Source organism: Colossoma macropomum, unplaced genomic scaffold (assembly GCF_904425465.1).
Source record: "Colossoma macropomum unplaced genomic scaffold, Colossoma_macropomum, whole genome shotgun sequence".
Classification (NCBI taxonomy): domain Eukaryota; kingdom Metazoa; phylum Chordata; class Actinopteri; order Characiformes; family Serrasalmidae; genus Colossoma; species Colossoma macropomum.
The window spans coordinates 1936272-1962050 of record NW_023494796.1 but is presented as its reverse complement, the minus strand read 5'-3'; the positions used below and the strand labels follow the sequence as shown (position 1 = coordinate 1962050).

General features: G+C 41.5%; 2 protein-coding genes and 1 non-coding gene across 3 annotated transcripts in view; 1 reads left to right on the top strand and 2 right to left on the bottom strand.

Annotated features, from left to right (window-relative positions):
• Positions 1-3579, bottom strand: part of xpa (xeroderma pigmentosum, complementation group A) — a 9398-nt gene extending 5819 nt beyond the window's left edge. The window contains exons 1-3 of the mRNA XM_036583610.1: positions 3542-3579; positions 3112-3324; positions 1275-1385 (exon numbers count right to left, since the gene is read on the bottom strand). Coding sequence (XP_036439503.1) covers positions 1275-1385; positions 3112-3292 — 292 coding nt within the window. The 5' untranslated portion in view covers positions 3293-3324; positions 3542-3579. The remainder of the gene's footprint in view (positions 1-1274; positions 1386-3111; positions 3325-3541) is intronic.
• Positions 3580-3984: 405 nt separating this feature from the next.
• Positions 3985-4058, top strand: trnai-aau. Its single transcript has one exon. It is a non-coding gene; the product is annotated as a tRNA-Ile (tRNA).
• A 5770-nt stretch (positions 4059-9828) lies between these two features.
• Positions 9829-17189, bottom strand: saraf (store-operated calcium entry-associated regulatory factor). Its single transcript, XM_036583609.1, has 6 exons — positions 16975-17189; positions 15986-16164; positions 14556-15021; positions 12842-13013; positions 10711-10799; positions 9829-10596 (listed from the first exon to the last, which is right to left on the bottom strand). The coding sequence occupies exons 1-6, from the start codon at positions 17039-17041 to the stop codon at positions 10571-10573; spliced, it is 999 nt and encodes a 332-aa protein (XP_036439502.1). The 5' UTR covers positions 17042-17189; the 3' UTR covers positions 9829-10570.
• Positions 17190-25779: the final 8590 nt, after the last annotated feature.

The window sequence follows — 25779 nt, the reverse complement described above, 5'->3', positions numbered from 1 at the left end:
TGCTGAAACATTTTTAATGTAAAAGAATATAATCAGTTCCTGAACACAGAGCAGCATAAAACATTTTAACACCGCTGTTATATTTTTAAGAGCTTTTAAACTCGAGTTATAGGAGTTTAAAATGGCACCTCATGAACGTTCATGACGTCAGTGAGCATGAACAGCCAATGAGCTGCTCCGCTCGCCAACCAATCAGCACTCAGTAGCAGTAAAGCCAGCATTCTGCTGCCCAAAACCCATTTGATGAAGAAAAAAGGAAACATACAGGTGAGATTTCTTTGTTTTTTTAGTGAAATCCATCCTTCTACTGTCTAAAATTAAAGGAAAGTTCTGGGCGAGTGATTAGAAACTATTTTAACTTTTCTTTTTTAGCCATTGAGCTCCATTCACTCCCATTCATTGAGGACTCACTCGTGGGCGCCCTCTGCTGTTTAGCAGTCCTGTTTTTTGATATAATGGTGGAAATAGGAAGTGGCCAGGCTCCTCATAAACCGGCTCTGATACGGCCAGTTTATCAGCGGCTGTTGACACGCCCCCAACCCGGAAACTCTGGGCTCATTGAAAAAGTTTCCCACTAGTAAACACGACGCTGTGGTGCCGCTCATCCGCATCCATCTCGGAATTACGATATTTCCGACACGACTTGAAGGCAGCAAAATAAAAGAATAGCCCAATTAGCACCGTGTGAACTCCACTGGTTGTTAGCTTCTTTAGCTACTTGCCAGCTAAATTAGCACAGCCAAAGTCGCTTAGAAGTAAAGGAAGCTATTTAAACCAAAAGAATTAGCAAGGTGTTAAATGCTAAATCATCACACACTCGACTCAAAGCGTGTGGAGATGTTCAGTGTCTCTAATAGACTTGATTATGTGGGTTTTGACTCACTGTTATCTATAAACATGGACTAAAATCAGGCCTCAGGTGGCTGGAACTGCTTTAGCTTTACGCTAACGAACTTTAGTCCATGTTTATAGGTAACAGTGTGTCGTACAGCGTCAGAAACCTCATAATCAAGTCTATTCGAGATTACTGAATGATTCAGCAGTTAGCACCATGCTAACTGCCAGATTAGCCTCGTAGCTCCAGTACTAAAACTTTCAGAAGCGAATTCCAGACACCAAACGTGTCTCGGTACATTTGTGGCAAACAGGAGAAAATGGCCACCACGTTGTCGATGTAATCACTGAAGGATGTTTACGTCACTGAAAAACTCTAGCTGGCCATAGAATGAGCCACTTGCTGTAGGTCAGCCAATAAAAGACGACTTTCTGATTACCCGGTTTATGCACCACCTTCAGGGTCCTCTGCTCACTGTCCTCCTCCTCTTCCTCGATGAAGAATCCAGCGCCAGAGTCGATGGTTTTCATCACTTTGGCTGCGGTTGCACCTGTGGAACACATACAGGCTTCACTGAGTTGTCTAATCATGTACTTGAGTTAAAGTAGAGATACCCAAGGTAAAATATTACTCCAGTAAAAGTAGAAGTTCCTCCATTTAGACCTCCACTTGAGTAAAAGTACAAAAGTATTTGCCTTCAAATGTACTTAAGTATCGAAAGTAAAAGTACTAAAAGATTAATTATGACTTTAATGGTCTATTATCATGTAACAAGACTCACTTCATTAACTCATTTTAGGTGAAAATACTCCAGTGTCTCTCTTGGTAAACCAGTCTTTTAATAGAATGTCATTAATTAGTGACGCTGATGTCTATTAAAATTATCATAAGCACAAAACACTGAAGGCAAACAGTTTCCATCAGGTAGAACTGAGTGGCTCTGAAATCACTTTTTACAAACAAGCAAAGTTTCAGTTTAAGATTTATTTGCAACTTAGTTACAAGTTTAAGTTTAATAAAAACTTTAAATGAGTTTCCTTTACTAAACTGCATCTGTAGGTCTCTGTTCATAAACATAAACTAGCCTAAACTAATTTACTATAAAATGAAATAGTGTTTGTATAAATTCAGAAAAAAGACACGTCAGTCACTGCATATGTGTACATATTTCTATATTGTGGTCTGTTTACACAAAGTTAGGTTAGTTCATCATTTATGTTGAATAGACTCTCCCAGAATTTTACACTGCTGCACTGATGTTGAATCGTGTGCTGCACTGAGTCTGTATGACCAACAGGTCAAAACAAGCTCAAAACAAAGTGAGCGCTGTGACCTGATTGGTGTTCCTCCTTCACACTTCGTTCATTTTGATGTTGCGTTTTTATACACACATAAACCAAAAGGAACGACAGATTTCTCATAATGTAGTGGAGTGAAAGTAAAAAGTCACCCAAAATGGAAAAACTTCAGTAAAGTACAGATACGCAAAAAACTACTTAAGTACAGTAACGAATTACATTTACTTAGTTACTGTCCACCACTGCTGTCTTGTGAATACACTCTTAAAAAGATGGTTCCTCAAGGGTTCTTTAGTAAAGGCAATGGTTCTATTTAGAACCATTAGTGCAGTATAGACCCATTTCATGCTTAAATGGTTCTTTAGTGTGGTCAGATAGTTCTCCAGACTGATGGAGAATGTGTAGTGTTCTATATAGCACCAAAAAGGGTTCTTGTACTGTAACAACCTTGACAGTGTAAGAATATACAACACACTCTCCCCAGTTAGCAAAGTCTGTCCAGCCCACTGGTGGGCCACATCCTTGGTTTGTTCTGGCCCAGTATACGTCTGGGTCCTTGGCCCAGATCTGGCCCACGCACTGTAAATAGAGTAGAACTAAAGGATATGGCCCAAATCTGGCCCAACTATATTGTTGGTTCACAGCATTCACGCCAGAATCGTCCCACGAATGTAGACACGAGGCAACACCATATGAAGCTGTCCAGGATCTGGCCCTGTTCTGGCCCGCATGCCCAGCATTTTCCAAGTAGTCAATTGACACTCACACAGGAAAGCCAGAATTGGCCCGAAACTGTCTGTTATCTGGGTCCAATCTGAAGAACCACTTTAGAAGAACCCTGAAGAACCACTTTAGTGGCTCAGTGTTATTCTACAGAGTCACGCTCGAATAATTGACCCTCAGTGATTCTGCATGTTGCAGTAAGACTCCCGTGTATTTCTATGGCGGGGTTGGTTTGGGGAGCCGGCTGTTACTCACCGTCTCCAGCAGACGGCGCTGCGCGGGCGAGGCGCGCTTGTCTCAGCAGCAGCGCCCTCTGTCGGTTCCGCTCGATCCTCGCTAACACAGCCGGAGGTAAAGGCTCAGTTCGGGGCTTCGTCAGCGGGTCGGCCGGGTCAGAACACGAACTGACCGCTCCGTTAGACTCGGGAGGATCCATAAGACCAGAATATCCGCTAAAACCACTGAAAACTGGGAGAAAAAGGAGTTTAAACACCCAGTCTGACAGATAACAGACCCACCTGACTGATATCAGACAGTTTATCAACGAAAACACCAAAAATACGGAATCAACAGCGAAGCTGAGAAGCGCGGTTAAACGTGAAGCTCTTAGTGGTGAAATACTGTCTGGAATGATCCACTTATTCTCCCTTAAAACGACAAAGAAAGATAAAAATTCAGTTCATACTCGTAGCTCGCTTTGTTTACGTCGCGCTTCTTCTGGACATGAAGCGCTTAGTGTCGCCCGAAGATCCGCAGCGCCATCTGCCGGCTGTTCTAGCAATCTGTCCTGCTCAGCGGGCGGCTCTACTGAGCATGCGCGGATCGTCAGACTAGCGCAGTAACTCAACAAATGTTTCCTCTGCTGAAAAAAACACCATTAAAACAGAGATTTTTTTTATCAGGGTTATTGTGTTTTAATGTTAATCCAGTACCACAACTTCCCCGCTTCCCTGCTGGTTTAGCTAGTCACCCCAGCATGGTCATACTGGTTGACCAGCATACCAGCATCCAAAACACAACATATGTTATAGCGTAACGTTACCCTTCATTACCGGCTATATGCATAGTACCGTTCCTTTGAGCGGTGGTTCTATGGTCTAGACCTGTTATGTTGAAATCCGTGCTCGTGGCCGGTTAGCTCAGTTGGTTAGAGCGTGGTGCTAATAACGCCAAGGTCGCGGGTTCGATCCCCGTACGGGCCAACTGTGTTTTTACCTTCATATATGACTCTGCGCTTCATTAAAACCACCTACACTCACTGCCCATTTTATCAGCTCCACTGACTGTAGTCCACCTGTTTCTCTGCATGCTTTGTTACCCTGTTCTTCAGTGGTCAGGACCCCCATGGACCCTCACAGAGCAGGTACTATTTGGGTGGTGGATCATTCTCAGCTCTGCAGTAACACTGACGTGCCGGTGCCAGTAGATCACAGCCCGATGCTGGGGGGCTTTACACCCCTCTAGCCCATGCTTGGCGCCCAGCCTGGTGACCTTGAGCGCCCCATGGTGGCTCATGTGATCTAAGGCTGCTTCAGAGCATCTCATTCTATTGGTCAGCGCTTTTCTGTGAGATTATACCAGCTGTGTCAGCGATGAGCGCGTAGCCGAGTTCACTAAGAGGAAAAGCTGTCCAGATACTTTTGGTTCTATGTTGTTATGTTGGTCCATACATGATACATAAGTGCACGTACAGGAATAACTTTCACATTAAAACATACTACTTCAATATTTGCACATGTGCACATGCAGCCCGTTTTGAATTCTTAAGAGAAATTAGGTTTTATCCTTTTAATAACTGCATTTTTCCCAATAAATGTGAAATGTAGTTTGTATTTCCACACTTATAAACCACTGAACAATCATAGAATAAGATTTTCTGGCTTAAGTTCTCAAGCAAACGTTTATACAGTCTCACTGTCGTTTTACATGAGATGTAATATAGTATTTATCCTTATTTTTATGATGAATATTTGGTCATACAGACACGTAAGGAAGCAAGTCACATATAATGTAAATACGTGACATGTACACCACTGCCAAACATATTGCTGGCCAAATGTCGGATGGTGGAAGGCCTAAAAAAGAAGCTACCCAGTCACCCCATCAGGCCTATTTACACCAATCAGTAAACATCCTCAAATGATAAGAAAGAAGAAACAACTGCAGAGCCATCAAAATTTATATTTTTAAATATATCAAGTCATTAACACAGTCAAAATAACACCACAAGAAAAATAAACGTACTCATCGCCTCGCTAAAAAAGTTAAATTACATAATTTCAAATGCATCTGAGCGGAAATCTCTGATAACAATCACTATTTAAAGTCTGTTTTGGGAGAAATGTGTCGGCTTACGCAGAGATATTTACACTATATTAAGTAATTATGGTCTCTGTGGTAAAGCAGTCAGTTGTTTTGTCTCTTGTAAACACTGGATACATTGTATAAGGATTTTAATGGGCTTTGTTGAGAAGACAGTGGACAAATTCAGTGATTAAAACATGCTCCCATCCAAAAATACAGATGTGCTCCACCTTATACTGGTCTCGATTACACCGCACTGAACTTTAGCTATTTTTCTAGACAGCCAATCGGATTGTGTGACACTTATGACATCACTGGCAACCCTTCAAGTGTCGAATTTAGGCCAAAACTGAAGCAACAAGTCAGCCCACGCATTTCTCCCAATGTAGAAACCGACCTTAAGCATATCGTCGCAGAACCAAACCTCGCATCTCCGATACGACTTTACAGGAGAAGGAAAAAACTTGACTTGGGTAACACTTTACTGTAGAGTGCTGTTCATAAGGCTACATGACACTTACATAAGCTTGTCATGACAACTGACATAACCCTACATAAATGTTTATAAATGCTTATTCCCTTAGGCGTCATCTGTCATAAAGGCTACTTTAGCTAACTTTGATCAAAATTGACAAATGTCACCTTTATAGCAAATGACACCTGCTGGAATAAGCATTTATAAACAGTTATGTAGGGTTATGTCAGTTGTCTTAACAAGCTTATACAGATGTCATGTAGCCTCATGAACAGTACCCTACAGTAAAGTGTTACCTTGACTTGTAATTGAAGTTAATGCAACTAGACTTTTTTCGAAGTCATTTTGGACCAATTCTGTTTGTCCATTCATCATAAAATTTCCACACAAGGCAAAGAATCACTGGAGTTTTCAAATCGTGCAAAAAAGTGAAACACACCAAAATGGAAATACGAGGTTTTAGCGCGACGGTTGATGATATAGATCTTCCCACTCCAAATCCAACAGTGCCATTAAGGTCTTAAGGCGGTAGATAAACATCACAGTTCTTAAGCCAATCTAGCATCTATAACATAACAGCAACTTCAACATCAATCAAAAGGAGGAATCTGCAAAAAACTTTCAAGAACAGCTTTCATAAAAAGATACATAATTCAGGAAAGGCCACACGTCAGATACAGTGCAAACTCTTAATGTGTCGGAAAGGCTTCCATCAGTGGAAATATAATAAAACGTCCTCATCTTTTCATCTCCTGCCACCTTCGTACTCTTCTTTAAATGGAGAACAACAAAGCTGGAGTCGCAGGTTAGCGAGCTAACTGGTTCAGCTGTTAGGGCTAATTCAACCAACCAATACGGCTGACAGTGAGCGACATCCTGCTGGTGTAGATCACGTTAACTTTGGCTTCATTCACAGACCAAACGTTCCTGCGCTTGACTATCAATCACACACTGCAAAAAATGATAACCTGTCAAGTAAAATGATCCTAAATCCAGCTGATATATCTAACGCTTCTATTTCTGTGATGGTTGTAGGAATATTATAAGGTTTTTAGTAGTTCTAGACATTTTTTTACTTATTTTAAGCCATTTTACTGAGTAAACTATCTCCCTACTCTAAATAGCGGCATATAATTTTCCTTGTTTCAAGCAAATTTCTTACAACAAGTAAAATTATCTATCTGCCAATATAACAAGATAATTTTACTAGTTAAAATTACTTAAAACAAGTTAAAAAAATGTCTAGAAAAAATAAAACTAGTGTTATAATAAGCTTACAACAATATGAGCATGAAAAGTCTTACATATATCAGTTGGATTTAAGATCATTTCACTTGAAAAGATACAATTTTTTTGCAGTGTAACTTGGGAATTCAATGCTCTATAAACTGGGAATTCCAACCCAGAAAGCTGAGTTCAGCAATAGTTGGCACTTTTCATGAATAGAGTTCAATTTAGGTCCCATATCCTTTTTTTTTTATAAAGCAGCAAAAGTGGGTGCTGTTGTTTATTTCTGTGAAAAGTGAAAGGATCTGTACTTTAATTTAAAATGAAACTATTAAAATTAGCATTTAAATGATCACAAAAACTGTCTCCCATTTTTTTAACTGAATAATAACGGCTCGAAACAAATGTTTTAATGAAAACGTCAACTCTCCCGTTTGCTCTATGTTATATACATTTTTTACTGCATTAATATCGGCTTAAAGGGGAATATGATCTGTGTTCAACCCTGTTATTCCATCATTTTTGATGAAAACAGTCATTAATATGTTTCATTTAGTAGGTTACTTTACCAGAAGTGTCAATCTGGTAACAAGAGTCATTAGTTAAACTTACTACTATAAGAAAAAATGTTGTTTTTTTTTTCTGTTTCTGTTTTAAAGCAATATAAGAAATATAGAAAACAGAAGTAAACTTTGGATTATTTCACTGAAAAGCTTTACATGTATTTCATAAATCACTATACTTCTTGCTAGAAAATTTCATTGACACAGGCTTTTAAATGCCATTTTTACATCTACCTAAAAATTGGTTACAAAAAATGCTGTACATCTCAGAAAAACAGCTCATAGTCGCGGATAGTCGGAACAGTCTGAGGTGGAAAATAACATATTTAGAAGATTAAGCGCACATTTTTATTAATATTTTGTCCAAAACACCCAAGAAAAAAAGTACAATTTCATTTTTTTTCGAGGCCTAAAATGGACTCTATGCACGGAAAGTGCCAGATGTCATTTCCACGAGTAATAAAGTAGCTCTACTTTTAGATGAGCTACTGTTAGTTTTAGATTTTAGATCAGTCAACAGACACAGTGATTGGTCAAATCTGTAACACAGGCCACAAAGTTCACTGTTTTGAGAAAGTAAATGCATCATGAATGTTAACGTAATCACTCTATCCTCCTATCAGTATGCTTAGCTGGCTAGTTTGTTGCTAATTGTCCTCACTTTCATGGAGTCTGGTTTTTTCCTCACATTGTTTAGTGAAAGCGCAGAAGATGAAATCAGTGTGATTTAAATGCATTAAACTCAGTTTAAACCCAGCTTAAACCATACATGATAACCAGCTATACGTTCCTACATTTATCACCTTTTACACCAGCAACATGTGGCACACGACACTGAGGCAGTAGCCAGTGGGAATAAGCTTCGAGTCTATTTTTGCTGCTGGCTGTGCACTGCATGATAGCAGTTTCTAGGCTAAACCAGTAAAAGAAGTATTCCTGCTTTAATATTAGCCTACAATCCAGGCTAATAAACGAATCGACAAATCTAGACAAATCCCCATGTGCCTCTCTTAATATGGTGAACCTACATGCATCTCCTCTTCCTCTTCCTCCTCAGAGACAGATATATAATTAGTGCAGAAATAATATAATGATCATATACCTACAGGTAGCATGGTGGAAAAGCATGGTGACCTCTTTCAAACAGTTAAAGTCAACCTGAATCGAAAATCAGAACAGTTTTCTTCCCTCGGCTGGGAAATAAACGTGGGTGGGACGCGATTCAATTCTTCAGGGTTTGACTGGATCATGTAAAGTATGTAGAGTCAGACTCTATTGGTCAGCCGAATCTGTCTGTTTTACAGAAAAGCCAAAAGAAAACAATAATAAATGCATTAAAAAAATATTATAATATTATAATATATAATATTATAATAATATTTACAAGAGTCAAAAATGAACTACAACAAAATTTTGATGCATATTTACTGTAGTTTCTGAAACACGAGTCATTAATTGCTGAAAGCTTAATTTTTACTTTTTTACTGTTTAACTTTCTAAGAAGTAAACAAGGCAAAACAGTGGTTAACCAAGGTAGCCTGTTAGCATTCATGCTGCCCTCGCTTCTCTTACGCTTTCACTGCAAAAACAAGAGAAAAGGCTTCAGGAAAAAAGATGTCAGGTTAAATAAACCTGTGTATGAGTGTAATTACCTGATGTTTGACCAAGAGGTGTGTGTGTGTGTGTGTGTGTGGTTATTAACCCCACCTCACTCCTTTTAACATGAAAACAGGTTTTTTTAGCATAAATGAGCTGAAATAACTCAAGCGATTATTTTACAATCAGTCTAAAAACGAAAGAAAGAGACTAAAGTGAGGCGAATAGACGAGGTTGTCTGCTGACAGACACGTTCCTGCATTCGGGAGCGGAAATGATGCCGGGTGTTCTCGCTGACGATTGGTCAGGGAGGTGGGAGGAGGAAGGAAAACATGCTAAAATATTACTGGTCAATATAAATGTTCCCTGCCTGCTGGACGACAGTGGTGGAGCCGAGTGTCAGACGGTGTTTAAAGGTGGCAAAAGTCACTACACTGCAAAAAAGGGCACCTTGTTAAGTGAAATGATCTAAAATCAGGTCGATGTGTGTAATATTCCACATTTTGAGATGGTTGTGCACTTATTATAAGATTATCTAGCCAATTTCTAGACACTTTTCACTTGTTTTAAGTAATTTTATTACGTACAATTATCTCACTACAGTGGCAGATAGTTTTGATGATTTCAAGCACATTTCTTGAAATTGACCTGCCAATATAGTGAGATACACCGATCAGGCATAACATTATGACCACCTCCTTGTTTCTACACTCATTGTCCATTTTATCAGCTCCACTTACTATATAGGTGCACGTTGTAGTTCTACAGTTACAGACTGTAGTCCATCTGTTTCTCTGCATACTTTGTTAGCCCCCTTTTACCCTGTTCTTCAGTGGTCAGGACCCCCATGGACCCTCATAGAGCAGGTACTATTTGGGTGGTGGATCAGACACAGCAGTGCTGCTTATTAAAAACGTACTTATTAAAACTAGTTAGAACAAGTAAATAACGTCTAGAAATAAGGAAAATAATCCTAAATTAAGTTTACAACAATCTCAGCAGGAGAAATATCAGCTTTACTGACTATATTTAAGATATTTTTACTTGACAAGATACCATTTTTTGCAGTGTACACTTCAATTAAAGATCAGCGAGAAACAAGAATTTTGTCTTTTGAATGATGTGACAGTGGCCTGTGCTTAACGTGACTAAGGACATGAACTAACAAGGTAAAAAAAAAGGTCCATTTTGATTTCAGGTTGACTTTAACAGCTCTGCCCAAATGTCATCTACACAAAGTTTATCTAAGCAGCAAATGCGCAGTAAACGCTTCCGCCACTTGTATTACGTAAAAAGCAACGCAAACCGAAACTACTCTCGCCTCACGTGTCCAGTGTGAAAGAGTAAGCTTCCTGTGTGACTTAGGCTTTTGACCCATTATCACTGTTAGAACCCAAAGTTGAGCTCAGTATGTGCTGAAAGTTAACTCGCTAATCCCTAAAATCAGCTTAGTAAAGCCCTCCACCCGCATCTTCCTTAAATATCTTCACATTTCAGCTGCAAACGATGAGTCGTGGTCGCAGGAGGACGGTCTGTATTTCAGTGCTACTTATCTTCTCTTTGTCCCGCCAAAGCCTGAAGGAGAAAACCATCAAAAACACCAGTGTTTGTTTGATATATTAAAAACAGATGGACAAACATCTCAATGTACTGTTCTGAATCGTTTATTCATGTGTTGTTGTCGTTTACCTGAGGCGGTTCGTGTTCCGGAGCTCGTTTTGGGGGCAGAAGGAGCGCTGAAGTTGGAGCGCTGGGTGGGGCCCATATAGGGCTGACGTCTGAAAGAAGAATTCAAGGATGGATTAAGCTGATCGTTCAGTACAAAACAAAAAATCCAGACAAAATCCAGACTCAATCCAGACTCGAGGACGGCTGCTGCTGCTATTACAGTGCGTCAGAAACCATGTGATGAAATCTACCTTGGCGTTTTCTCACCAGAGGTTTTTCCCGGATCCAGGACCACTTAGGCCCAATCCCATTTCACCCCTCGCCCCTACCACTCAGCCCTTAGCCCTCTGTTTTGCGCGTTCATGTCTAGGGGTAGGGTGTCCTGATTTTAGTTGAGATAAAGGGGTAGGGTGAAGTGTTAGGGGCTACATGGCCCTCCAAACGGAGGTTTTTCAGATACTCCAAACAGAGAGTTATGAGAAAAAAAGAAAAACCGAAAAAAAGACCAAAGAAATCCACAAATGTGAGAATTTTCTCTGTTAAAAAATTACGATAATCACTGTTTTATCTTAGTTTAACGTCGTTTCAGTGTATTTTGGTTGTTTTCTTCATAACAAGCATAAAAAATTGCTAATATTATGGTAATGTCTCGGTAGCTAGCTAGCTAACTTTCCCGTTCCACCTTAAATAGTCCAGCAGTTCTGACGCCTGAAGCGCCAGAATGTAACTGCTGCACCATTTAAGGTGGAACGAGAAAGTTAGAACAAGAATCTGGTGAATGTCTGACTTCAGCTTCATATCACTGAAGAATTAGGGGTGGGTGATAATAAATAATTGCCCCCCTCTTTGAAGATCATATGATGCCCTAAATGTAACTAAAGCCCAGCAGTGAGGAGCTGAACTTTACCCTCCTCTGCTGTCACTGCAGACTGGCAGTGTCGCCTACAGAGCAGCGCTGGTAGCTGTTAATGAAGTAATGCTCTTTTTATTTGAGGGTCCCATTTCAGAGGGAAGATTTCAACCACTACCCCTTTTTAACTCAGCTCCAAGGGGTTAGGGTCACACTCGAAAACAAGGGGTAGGGGTCAAAAGAAGAAATGGGATTGTGCATAAAAGCAAACCAGTGATAATGAGCCCCTCCCCCAAGACGAGCCCAGAATCGGACTCAACAGCTCTTCACAGTTTTAGACTTCGGTGTGAAGATTCAGACATGCAGTTAGCACAACGCTAATTGGAAACTTATTGGTATAAGTTTCTATGCTTTTCAGCTACACTAGCGTCAGAGCTCCAGTGTAAAACTAAAGAAGCAAGCTTCAGACACCAAACATGACTTAGATCAGAGGTCACTAATGGGCGCACCGCGGTCCGAGTCCGGTCCCAGATGCTGTCCTGGACCTGTAACCGATAAACTATGGAGAGTTATTAATTTCGACCGGGTGGTCCTGTTTTCATCGGCGTGGCTTTTCTAGCGTTTAAGGTAGCTTTAGCGGCCGGGAGACTCGCAGACCAATCGCATGTGTTGTAAATATCACACGTGATATCACTCATTTTTAATGTTCACCAAAAGAAAAAATGATGTGATTTATTATTATTTCAACCTCAGATTCTTGTCTTTTACTCATTTTCTGTGAAGAACATATAAAATAACCCATTTTCAGGGTCTTCACTCTGTTCACCCCCACACATTTATATTACACATGTGGTGTTGGGTGAACCTGCGGGGAGTAAAAGTGTGGAGGTGCTGTGTCCTTCACTCTGTTCTCCTCCTACATGGCCTGCTGTTAGTGTGTGTGTGTGTCTGTGTGTGTATGTGTTTGTATGTGTGTGTGTGTGTGTGTGTGTGTGTATGTATGTGTTTGTATGTGTGTGTATGTATGTGTTTGTATGTGTGTGTGTGAGGGTGGACAACATGGACAGGCTGCTGACTGGCTACAGCTGCTAAAGGAGAACCCTACGCTGGACACTTGTGATATTTTAAATATCTGGGATTTTTACATAAACTGTTATGGCTGTATTGATTTAATAAAACAATAATGTGGTGGGTCACCAGACCACTGAGTAACAAACACATCGACACCACACCAGGGTTAAGGCTATCAGCACACTAACGCAGGAGCAGCTCCAGTAAAAACGACTTTACGTCTCTACTGACCTCTGGTTTCCAAACAGATACCCCAGCAGTCCACCAGTGCCCATGCCAGACCAGAATCCACCTCCCCCTAACCCAGACGGGCGGGTAAATCCCGTCCCCGCGGCGTGGGGTCTGGTGTACGCGTCTGCAAAACCATAACTGGGTCCAGAGGAGGTGTAATCTGGAGAATGAGCTGGAAAAAAAAGAGAAATAAAAGCTGTTAGCATAGAAAACCACAAACCTGCATGTGATCAACATACAGTGAAACAGCTTCTGTAGGTCGAAGAGGGAGATACATGTAAATATGTGACATCACCAAAACCAGGAATGTTTGTTAATGAACTTCTTCTTTGCTTGACTAAGTCGACTAATAATGTTTATAAATAAATTTAAAGACTGTCGGTAGCTTATTTCTACAGCATTCCGGGTGGTTGCTAGGGGGTAGCTATGCAGTTGACACCTTGTATTCCAGGTTGTTGCTAAGGTACTGTCAGGTGGTTAACAGGGTGTTCCTAGGCAGTTGCTAACGTGGTTTCTAGGGTATTCCAGGTGGTTACGAGGATTAGAGCTGGGCGATATGGCCAAAAATGTTATCAGGATAAACAAAATTCATATCGTTCGATATCGATACATACCGCGACAAATGTCAAATCATTATTTCTTTCAAGTTTGAAGGCTGATTTTTGGTCCTGGGGGGTTAATTGCTGTTTTAAACTATCCTTTATGGTCAGAACACAACACACACCCTGTCAAAGTGTCTGATGAGCTGTTTTTACCAGCTGGAAAAGCATGGCTATTTTGTAATAGTCATAATTTAAGAAACAGATTATTTTTAGCTGGTGCCGAGCGCTCGGCTACCCCGTTACAAATGACATCACAGTATTCAGACACCAGCTAGCGACGACTGGATTTCTCTATACTATCGTAGTAGTTTAAGTGGTGAACCGCAAAATATCAACACCAGACAAACAGAGTCCTCCTTTTAGGTATGTTTGAACTGAAAGTGGTGCTTTTGTGTCTTGTTTGATCCACAGTATCATCAATTCTCCGTGCTGTGTGAGTGACAGCGCGCTGCTTCAAGTTAGCCAGCTGCTAAAAACAGCTGGCCTGAAAAGACAGCGCTCTCCTGCTCTCCAATGCCTCACAGCTTCCTCAGTTTACTTTCGTTTAAATCAGGGCTGTAATGAACATGAACTCACTTCTTTCTTTCACTTTCGCTGCTTGGGAACGCACTCATACTAAATTATGACTGAGCGCTGTAACAGCGCTGTAGTTTTGTAGGATTGTGATTTAACACTGCTAAAGCTGGTTAGGAGGTTAGGAAAGAGGTGAGTTCGCTGTAGGACAGCACAGTTACACCACTGACCTCGTCACCCACACTTGGTCACAGGAGAACAGATCGCCGGCCGCTCCACTCAAACAGGGACTGTATATCTCCGCGTTTCAGCCGTTGCTAAAGACTCATCTTACTCGTGGCCCCCTCCCTCTCTAATCGTGTAGAAAGACTCGGAAGTGCGCCCTCTCTTGGCGACAGCAGAGTAGTGTCACTTTCCTTGCAGTAGAAAACGCCACCAGGGCTTTCGCTGAACGTGGAAGTGTGAGAATGGTGTATTATATCGAACATTTATCGAACATGTCGTATCGAGGAAAAGTTATATCGCGATAATTATCGTTATCGTTTTATCGCCCAGCCCTAACTAGGATCTAATCAGATCCTCCCCCCGCTGTACCATACCTGTATAATCAGGTTTAAACCCGGGTGGAGGCGGCCCTGTGTTGCCGTAGTCATTATTCCACGCTCCGTTGAACCCCTGAGGTCCATCTCCTTGGACACCCTGGTGGCCATGGGTGGGATTGCAGAGGAACAGCTTGTAGACGCCGTAAGCGAGCAGCAGGAAGAGCGCGATAACGATCAAACCTCCAGCACTTTCCCCCGACGGACCGCCCTGCTGATAATATCCGCCGCCGCCGCTGTGGCCTTTATCTTGGAAGAAGCTGGAGGCAAAACCGGCAAACCCGGACGAGCCGGAGGAGCCGCGGGACCCTTGGTTCTGCCGGCCCTCCGCTGTGAGCTCCAGAGTGTACTCCAGACCGCACGACCCCTGCAGCACGTACGGGTCGTCAGGACTGTTGAAACCTTCACACGACACCTCCACTCGACCAAACCTGTACCAGTTATCCAGATCAGCCTTACATTCCCACTGTGGAGAGGGAGAGAGAGAGAAAGAGAGAGAGAGAGAGAGAGAGAGAGAGAGAGAGAGACACTGGCTGAAAGACATTCTAGGAGTGCCGATATCTTAGCTGGTTGCTAAGCAGCTGTTAGGTGGTTGTTAGGCAGTGGGCTGTTTACGCTGTTGTTGTTTGGTTGTTTAAACAGCAGTTATGGTATTCCAGGTTGTTGCTTATGTGTGCTCGGTGGTTGCTATGGTATTCCAGCTGGTTGCTAGGCAGCTGTTAGGTGGTTGTTTATGCAGTGGGCTGTTTACGCCGTTGTTGTTTGGTTGCTTAAACAGCAGCTGCTGTGGTTTTTGCAAATTGTTGCTAGTTATGGCATTCCAGGTTGTTGCTAATGTGTGCTGGGTGGTTGCTATGGTATTCCAGCTGGTTGCTAGGCAGCTGTTAGGTGGTTGTTAGGCGGTGCTAGACCAGAGCTACACCTTCTTGTGAGTCACTTTTTGGCCTTGTGCCTACGTCCGTAGAACGAGCGCCCATACGTGATGGTACAGGGCTCCTTTTTGTGTACCAGAGTTGGGCGATACGGCAGAAATATAACACCGCAATGCTTCGAGAAACTTTCATGATACGCAAAATGTCACAATATTTATTTGACAGCTCATCAGTTGGAACACAGAAAAGAGAAACAGTAGTGCTACATTAAAAAAAAATCTATTATCAAAAACTGTTAACACAGTAATCATTATTCAGTACCAACGGGACTAAATTTGCTCTCTTTATGATGAAACATGCAGGTCATTTCTAAAGCACTGGTGATAAACATTATGTAGTGACACTGTTTATCACCATAACAGCCTGCTGTTATATTGCCCAGCCCTACTGTGAACTACTAAATAAATACATATACTCGTTTATGTTACACTCCACGGTTGCAGGACTGAGGGAACCAGACTATTTTGCTAAACTTCAGCTTCAAATGTTGTCACAGACCTGCACGTCCACCCCGTCCCATCCTTTGTTCTGACACTGGACCACCTCCGGCGTGAAGGAGCCACAGCCGGCGGATCCTCCGACGCACTGCAGCTGAGGAATGGGGCTGGTGCGGCGTGCGGCGGTGTAGCGCCCCCTGTAGAGCGTCAGAGCCTGAACATCACGCAGCAACACAGCACCTACACACGGACAGACAGACGTATTATAATACACACCACCATTCATACACCTGAAATCTCTGGGTGGTGGATCATTCTCAGCACTGCAGTGACACTGACGTGGTGGTGGTGTGTTAGTGTGTGTTGTGCTGGTACGAGTGGATCAGACACAGCAGTGCTGCTGGAGTTTTTAAACACTGTGTCCACTCACTGTCCACTCTATTAGACACTCCTACCTCGTCGGTCCACCTTGTAGATGTAAAGCACAGAGCCATTATAGCATGAAATGGCTCTATCTAGCACCTTTTTGAAAATGGTTCTACAGAGCACCAAAAAGGTTCTGCTACCATTACGATGGCAAGCTTGTTACAACAGAAGAACCCTTTTTTGGTGCTATTTAGGACCACTTCACCCTGCACAGAGCCATTACAGCATGAAATGGTTCTATCTAGAACTCAGGGGTTTTAAATAAAACCATTCTCTTTACTGAAGAACCTTTGAAGAACCGTGTTTTTTAAGAGTGTATTATGTATAGTGTAGTTTGTTTTTAAGGGGGTTTGGAAAATGACAGATGTGGCATCAAATCGCTCATCTTAGTGGAATTTTCCGTTCCACCTTAAATGGTGCTCAGTTATTAATGTAACGCCCGAGGCGCCACAATGTAAGTGCTGCACCATTTAAGGTGGAACGGAAAATTCGACTAAGAAGCCAAATTCAACTTAGTATATGAGCGAAAACTGAGCCATTTCAAAATCAAATCCAGGCACAAAGCCCCTAAATGAGGTTTCAGTGTGATTATTGATCAGATTGATAGTTTAATCTGTACTGTACCATTATTATTCCAGCAGCGGACGAAGGGCAGGAAGAGAAGATGCAGCAGGAACAGCTCGGCCTCCATGTCCGCTGATGCCTGAACGATCAGAGCCGCTTTAAACGAGTTTAAAAGCTCTTATTTAAGGTGGATCCTGATGTAACCCGATGAAAACAAACTTAATAACACGTCTCCACTTCCTCTTCCTTGTGCGTTTGTTTCTAGGTGTGAAGCTCAGCTGCGGCCCCCTGGAGGAGCGGACGTCATTTACACTGTAAGGCTGTGTCTCGAATAGCTCCCTACTCCCTACGTAGTGCACTTCGTGAGTCCTTAAATCAGGGTTTCTGTGCTCAAACAGCGCACTAAACGTCAAGTAAGGATCCGTGCACACATGGTTCAATCCCGAATCCCAAACTGAGCCCTTTGTTAGACTTATAAAGCTCTGTTTGTGTGCAGAAGGCATCATTTCACGACCTATGTAGTGCACTAGGTAGGGAGCAGGGAGCACTCTGGATGACTGAGAATGCATAATTAAAAAAAAACAACAACAACAAAAAAAACACGTCCATAAATACACAGTGCATAGTTTACGGAGTAAAAAAAATAAAAATAAAAATAACAACAACAACAACAACAATAATAATAATAATAACAATAACAATAATGATAATAATAATAATAATAATAATAATAATAATAGTGAAAAAACTATATATATATCGTTTTTTAAAGATTATTTTTCTAAACATACAGTCAACATATGCAAAAGTTAAAATGATTAAATGACACACTTTATTGGTTTTCTACATGAAAATAAGCTAACACGTCCTCTACAAGCATTTTTCTGCTAATTTCTGAGCACAATTTTTATTTGTTTGCTGATTTTAACCTCTTATTCTCCAGGGTATATTTTGGTTTGTCCATCTGAATTTACATGACCAAATCTTAAGGCAAATTATTTAGTAACTGCATGAAATAAATGTAAATTTTATTTTATTTATTTATTTATTTTTTGGTAAAAGCTCCCCTCAAATTAACAGAACATGTGTTTTATGATGACACATATTGCTAAATGCTTACAATTTACTGCTGAAAGCCAAAAATGATTTATTTTTGGCTATTATTTTATAAAAATAATGTTTACAGAGCAGATCACTGAAGAGACGCCATCTGTTTATAGTTTATAGCCCAGATTTGTGGAAAAATGGGTCGACTTTCAGTAGACAAAAAAATTGTGAGTTCAGCTTCTTTTATTATAAGGGTTTAAAATGACATCACCCATCTATTTGACTGGAAAGAAGACAGTTACAGCTCTCATATGACCCCCACCTTTGGAATGTAGCTTATGAAATATGAAAGTTATGAAGAATATGACGAAGTGTGTTTTGGAACAGTTGAAGAGGTTAAAAATGTTTGAAGAAAAATGTGCCTTAACTTTTGCACAGCCAGGGTTTTGTGTTAATTAGAGGCGCCAAAACATTTGCACAAACGCGTGAAGGCGTTCAAAGTTCAGAGCCGAAAACACATTTGGGATTTTAACTGACCTGGACCTCAGACTGAGACCCTTTCACCCTGAGTGACCCTGAAACTTAATTATGATTATTTTATTAAAATTAATAATTAAACATTCCATTTTGTCACTACAAACACAGTCAGAACTGAACTGAAACTTTACTGAACGTTTCAGAAGTGGCTGTTTTCGCTAGCCAGTACGTGACTATCAAACACAGCTTTGAACAGTTTAAACACAAAATCATTTTTATTTCATTAAAACAGGAAAAAAGCGCTGAACTGCAGAAAATATGCTAATATTTAATATTAATATTCTCAGTGTTCCACACTGATGTTCAGACTTTGGGACTCATTTACTTCAAAACACTGGGATCTAACTGCTCACCATGTGGCCATGAGGGACAGGAATGCAGCCTCACCTCCTGCTCTAAAATACAAGGGCGTGGCTAAACGAGGCTCCGCCCACAGACTAAAACACTCCCTGCGTTCTAAAGCTCTTTTCTCGGCCGCTAAGTCACAGAAGGCCGTTCCAGAGTGAAGGACCCTTCGTACGCAGCCTAGAAAGGCAGCCTATGTTCAGAGTCATTTCGAGGGGGCATCAGATGTGCCCTTCCAGGCCTTCGGTTACCCACAATTCTCTGCGCACCAATGACACGAAGAAAAAAAAACAGCACCGAAAATGGAGGAAAACAAAGCTGTTTTAAAATGTTCATGTCCTTTAATTCATCTTTGTTTCCTTAAAGTGTAAAATGATTAATTAAAGCTTTCGTCCACATATCGTATTTTATTTAGAAGCGTTTGTATTTATCGCTGCTGTTTTTCAGCTTTTGACGAAATTTGAAAAAGCTTGTTGTTCTTTACGTTGTGTGTAAATTTCGTGAAGAACAGACCAAAACAAACGACCCAAAATGACTTGAAAAGATGTCTGGTTCCATTGACTTACATTAAACGTAAAGTATGTTTTTTCCTTCTCCTGTAAAGTTACCATTTTGGGAGATACGAGGTTTTGATCTGACAGCAGCGACATGTTCACCAATCAGGCATAACATTATGAGCACCTCCTTGTTTCTACGCTCATTGTCCATTTTATCAGCTCCACTTACTATATAGGTGCACTTTGTAGTTCTACAGTTACAGACTGTAGTCCATCTGTTTCTCTGCATACTTTGTTAGCCCCCTTTTACCCTGTTCTTCAGTGGTCAGGACCCCCATGGACCCTCACAGAGCAGGTACTATTTGGGTGGTGGATCATTCTCAGCACTGCAGTGGTGGTGGTGTGTTAGTGTGTGTTGCAGTGCTGTGTCTGATCCACTCGTACCAGCACAAGAGGGTCCATGGGGGTCCTGAACACTGAAGAACAGGGTAAAAGGGGGCTAACAAAGTATGCAGAGAAACAGATGGACTACAGTCTGTAACTGTAGAACTACAAAGTGCTCCTATATAACAGTGGAGTTGACGAAAACTGGCCAAAAACTGAGTAATTTTTTTCTGATCACAATATGTAACTCCAGCTCTGTCTGTGAGCAGCAAACAGTAAACAAAACGAGTGTGCACCCTGGTCGGATTCCATGTTGCTGATGATTTTTTCATACAACAGTTTTGGGTTTTGGGCAGCAGAATGCTGGCATTACTGCTAGTGAGTGCTGATTGGTTGGCGAGTGGAGCAGCTAATTGGCTGTTCGCGCTCACTGACGTCATGAATGTACATGAGGCACCGTTTTAAACTCGAGTTTAAAAGCTCTTAAAATTATAACAGCAGTGTTAATCTGTTCATGCTGTTCTGTGTTCAGGAACTGATTGTATTCTTTTACATTAAAAATGTTTCAGCATTTATAAACTATGATTTTGCTCAAATGCTCCAAATCAACCCATTCATTTTGGTCTTGCTTGGGAGCGCCCTCTAGTGTTCAAGTAACCCGGAAGACTTTAGTGGTCATTCTCCTCTCTAGGAGTTCTCTGATCTTAACTTACTCCATCGAAGCCGGCAATCACCTGTCATGTCTGTTTCCTAGCAACCGACCATGCGCGCACAGCTGAAACGTAAACACGTCATCAAAATAATCTATTTCTGTCAGCTCTGTCTCTTAAGACGGCGTTTTAGGGCCACTGTTAATAAAAATAAAAATAGTAGACTTTGAGAATAAAGTCGTACTATTTCAAGAATAAAGTCCTAATATTTGGAGGATAAAGTGGGCTAACTGTAGGGGGGCTAACTGTACGGGGGCTAACTGTAGGGGGGCTGCCATAACGTGTTGGGGTCTCGGTTGCTGTACTGGCGCCGGAGCTCCACTCACTCCTGTCTCTCTGTGGATCATTTTGATCATCATTCTCACTGTCTGTGAAACTTCGTGCCCTCTTTGAATGGGGGGAGATGTAGCCCCCGATAGCCGTGTAGACGACCCTGCCTGAGATTCTCCTTCAACAACACAGACAGACAGTTTCCTCCGAGTCCGTCTGGCTCTTTATTCTAGATAAACACAGTTTCCTCCGAGTCCGTCTGGCTCTTTATTCTAGATAAACTCGGTTTCCTCCGAGTCCGCCTGGCTCTTTATTCTAGATAAACTCAGTTTCCTCCGAGTCCGTCTGGCTCTTTATTCTAGATAAACTCGGTTTCCTCCGAGTCCGCCTGGCTCTTTATTCTAGATAAACTCAGTTTCCTCCGAGTCCGTCTGGCTCTTTATTCTAGATAAACACGGTTTCCTCAGAGTCCGTCTGGCTCTTTATTCTAGATAAACTCAGTTTCCTCCGAGTCCGTCTGGCTCTTTATTCTAGATAAACACGGTTTCCTCAGAGTCCGTCTTTCTCTTTATTCTAGATAAACACGGTTTCCTCCGAGTCCGTCTGGCTCTTTATTCTAGATAAACACGGTTTCCTCCGAGTCCGTCTGGCTCTTTATTCTAGATAAACACAGTTTCCTCCGAGTCCGTCTGGCTCTTTATTCTAGATAAACACCGTTTCCTCCGAGTCCGTCTGGCTCTTTATTCTAGATAAACACGGTTTTAAACTCAGTTTCCTCCGAGTCCGTCTGGCTCTTTATTCTAGATAAACACGGTTTCCTCAGAGTCCGTCCGGCTCTTTATTCTAGATAAACACGGTTTCCTCAGAGTCCGTCCGGCTCTTTATTCTAGATAAACACGGTTTCCTCCGAGTCCGTCCGGCTCTTTATTCTAGATAAACACGGTTTCCTCAGAGTCCGTCCGGCTCTTTATTCTAGATAAACTCAGTTTCCTCCGAGTCCGTCTGGCTCTTTATTCTAGATAAACACGGTTTCCTCAGAGTCCGTCCGGCTCTTTATTCTAGATAAACACGGTTTCCTCCGAGTCCGTCCGGCTCTTTATTCTAGATAAACACGGTTTCCTCAGAGTCCGTCCGGCTCTTTATTCTAGATAAACTCAGTTTCCTCCGAGTCCGTCCGGCTCTTTATTCTAGATAAACTCAGTTTCCTGCTCAGCTGGTCTTATACTATAACAGGCTGGTGCTGATGTGCAGGAGAGACAGGGAGACTGAGTGTTTCTTTATGGGTGAATCGATATGAAAGTAGTAACTCCACCAACTCACCGCCCCTCATTTAACACCAGGAGGGGCTGCTTCCCTTCGCAAAGCCTTTGGCCACAATATTGCGACCTTTAATGTCATAATTCTATAACTTTTTTCTCAAAATATTACGACCTTTTTCTCGAAATATTACAACTTTTTTCTCGAAAATTATGACTTTTTTCTCGAAATATCACAACTATTTTTCTGAAAATAGTACGACTTTTTTTGGAAACTCAGCAAATAAATAGAAATTAAGCCTTAAAAACCGCTGAAAAATGCCATAATTAAGTGTGTTTTACTGTAGAGTACGTTCATTCAGAAAATCAACAAAACATGTTATTTGACGAGGGTGGGGCTGGGCAATATGGACAAAATATGGGGGCAGTCGTGGGCTGGAGGTTAGGGAACCAGCCCTGTCACCGGAAGGTCACTGGTTCGATCCCCTGAGCCAACTGAAGTGCCCTTGAGCAAGGCACCTAACCCCCAACTGCTGCCTGGGTGCTGTGGATGGGGCTGCCCACCACTCCGGGCAAGTGTGCTCACTGCCCCCTAGGTGTGTGCGTCACTAGTGTCAGGGTTAGGAAACCAGCCTTGAGACCGGAAGGTCGCCTATTTGATCCCCTGAGCTGACAGTACGTGATCGAGTTTGAGCAAGTTTGATCAAGACACCTAACCCCCAACTGCTCCCTGGGTGCTGTGGATAGGGCTGCCCACCACTCGGGGCAAGTGTGCTCACTTAGTGTCTGTGTTCACTAGTGTGTATGTGGTGTTTCACTGCAAAGATGGGTTAAATGCGGAGGTGAAATATCCCAGTTGTGGGACTAATGAGGGTCACTTAATCTTAATCTAAAATATCATATCACAATACTTAAGGAAATGTTCATAGTTGTCACAAAACTCAAACTATGCTAATAGTGTCACATTAAAACTCCTTGGACAGTCAGGTTTAAAAGTCAATTTTTATTTCTGTCAGTGTTCATATACAACACTTTGAGATGGATAGATACAGGAGCTTTCTTATCTAAGCATAACGTCGGACTGCAGAGGTGGTGTAGCAACGCTAAGAGCACCGTCAGGAAACTGTGATCCACATAAATCCATTAACATCTTCTACGTGCAGGCTGTACAGGTGAAATACAGCAGGGGCCTATTCACGCCAGCTTCCTACAGTCCAGTTCAGCAGTCCCAGGAACAATACAGTGAGTAACTGATGTAGTTAAATACCCTAGATACAGTAGATCATGATGATGATGAAGATGAAGATGCACCTAATGTATATATATAAAAAACTCTTTATCATCGTTGTTGCATGAGAATAAGGAGAGCGTGCCTGAGAAAAAGAGAGAGATTAGATATTAGAAGCTAACTAAGGCTGTGTTTACGTTCACCGTCCAATCAGGTTTCACACATTCAGGGCATATTCGGTATTTTTAAATGTGATTGGAGCCTTAGAGCCAACTCAGAGCCTTAGTTTTGTGTGTAGTAACCCAGTCTTCGAAAGCTTTAAAGGAATAGTTTGGAGGAAAACCAGATTTACCTGGTTTGCCCACTTAGGCCAACTGTAGTTCAGCCAAGACATCCCAGATAACAAACTTTGATTCAAGCAATGTTGGTTTGATGCTGGACAGAACCATGGAATCAGTGTAGATCTCTGTTGTGGAGATTTAGCATTGATTTGTAGTCACTGCTCAATATGGTTGATTTTCCAATCACTGAATCATTGAATCAGTGGCCAATACAACCAAATCAATTGAAATCAATGCATATTTAACAGTGTTGCCCAACATCAAATCAACATTACTCCAGTCAAAGTTTGCTATCTTGGTGTTTGGTGTCTAAAGTTTGCTTCTTTAGTTTTTCAGGCTGGAGTATATATACATATACCATATAACATTGCAATATTTTTGGGATCAAACATGTTATTAAATGAGAAAAGCAGATTAAAAGGTGTGGATTGCAGTCTGAAGGTTCTCCAGCCTCATGGTGACTTGCTGTTAGCACACAAGTCAGTGTGAACCTTTACCAGAAGGAGCTCATGAATGCATGTTTGCAGTGACATCTCTTAAAAAACGACAAAATGTTTGGGTTAGTACTATATTATATATCATATGGGGCGGGCGATACAATCAATCTTCACGATTTTTACCTAGATAAATATCATGCTAATTATTTTTAGATATCGCCCAAGCCAAGTCTGATCTCACCATTCAGTCTAGAATCGAAAGCTCCACTATAATATACCTATAAAAGTCACTTGGTGAGACTCCCAACATTTCATTGACCTGCCGTCATGGATTGTTCTGGAAAAAAAATGTTAAATATCTAAGTATAAAGCTTGTTTTAAAGGCTGTTTAGCTACGTCACAAATAAAAGCCCCTGTAAATGTAAGGACAGAGTTTTTGAATGTTATGTCTGCTTTTGCTCCAGCAAAAAGACTGAGGTGTAAACTTCATTAGATATAACAGTTTTCTAATTTGCAGTCAAATGTCATAAACTGCCAATATATCATAATATTTTCATAGCACAATACTTTTAGATATACTTTTAAAAATAAAACCATATCATGGCTGAAATCTGGTGATCATATTGTATCGTCAGGCCTGTAGAAATTCCCACTGCAAGCTGCTTACTACTGTTTTTAGCATTACGCTAACGTACTTTGGTCCACATTTATAGGCAACAGTGAGTCAAACTGTGTCAGAAACCTCATAATCAAGTCTATTAGAGATCACTGAGCACCCCCACATGCTCTGAGACCAGCGTGTGATGATTTAGGTTTAGGGTTAATAGGCTAATTCCATTATTTCTTAGCAACATTAGCCTCCAAAGAAGCACCAAACATGTCTTGGCTGATCGATTGCGCTCGTAGTAAAGGGGGTAAAACTGTTTAGATTAGATTTTTCACCGAGCTATTCTTTTAAAGAGATCGGAGACGGACAGCCCACTCCTCAAACCTTTGCCCTTCTTTGATTCGACGTTACAAATGACGACCAGGTTTACAGATATTCCAAAGAAAACAACATATAAAATGTTGCACAGTTAATCACAAAGAATAAACTTTGTTCAATTATATTATAGATATTCAAAGAATATTTTTCTGCAACAAATCCGCGAGTTGGTTCGGTTAGCGGAAGCTCTAGAAGTCTGAACGCTAGCGCTAAATGGCACTAAATCTGCCATGTTAAAATGATATGGTATACACAGAAACGAAACATTCATCCCTGACTCGTTTGCAGACGAAGCGAACACGATTGCTTCGTCTCCCACCCTTATCGTCGGTTTTCACGTTCAATGTCTAACACAAGGCTTGTTAACTCCATTAACGTAATAGCGTAAAGTTCAAGTGCTGAACGTGGCCGGGTGGTTAATAGCATTATTGTTTTTTTCTCTGCTGTTTCCCTGAGTCTTCGGAGAGAGATGCCATGTGTCCAGCTCCTTCCTTGGGTGCGGCGTCTCCCGTTTCCTGTGTCCATTCTGTGTCCAGCCTGTGTCCGTCCCACAAATTGTAACAGCCTAAATCTAGTGCACGGATTCTTACCCCACATCAAGCTATGGGCAGTGCATGTTGCATGGGTCTCTACTGTCCCATGAAAAACGAACAAAATATCAGTAGAAATAAAACAAACACAGTTCCTTCGTGGGAGAAGTTTTTTTTTTTTTTATGTCAAAGCATCGTCCTTCTCATTCTCAGGTTCTCCAGGGGGTTCCGTATGGTTACTGTGGCTTTGTAATGTGCGCTGCAGCGTGGTTCCACGAGGGGGCGCCAGTCGAATCTC

What these genes read in the sequence shown, in the direction of transcription:
- saraf (XM_036583609.1), bottom strand. Translation starts at nt 17,041, where the DNA reads ATGGAGGCCGAGCTGTTCCTGCTGCATCTTCTCTTCCTGCCCTTCGTC. An exon ending in GTTTAAACCTGATTATACAG is followed by an intron (nt 13,014 to 14,555) that starts GTATGGTACAGC and finishes TTTTTTTTCCAG; the next exon opens with CTCATTCTCCAGATTACACC. An exon ending in CGGAACACGAACCGCCTCAG is followed by an intron (nt 10,597 to 10,710) that starts GTAAACGACAAC and finishes TTTCTCCTTCAG; the next exon opens with GCTTTGGCGGGACAAAGAGA.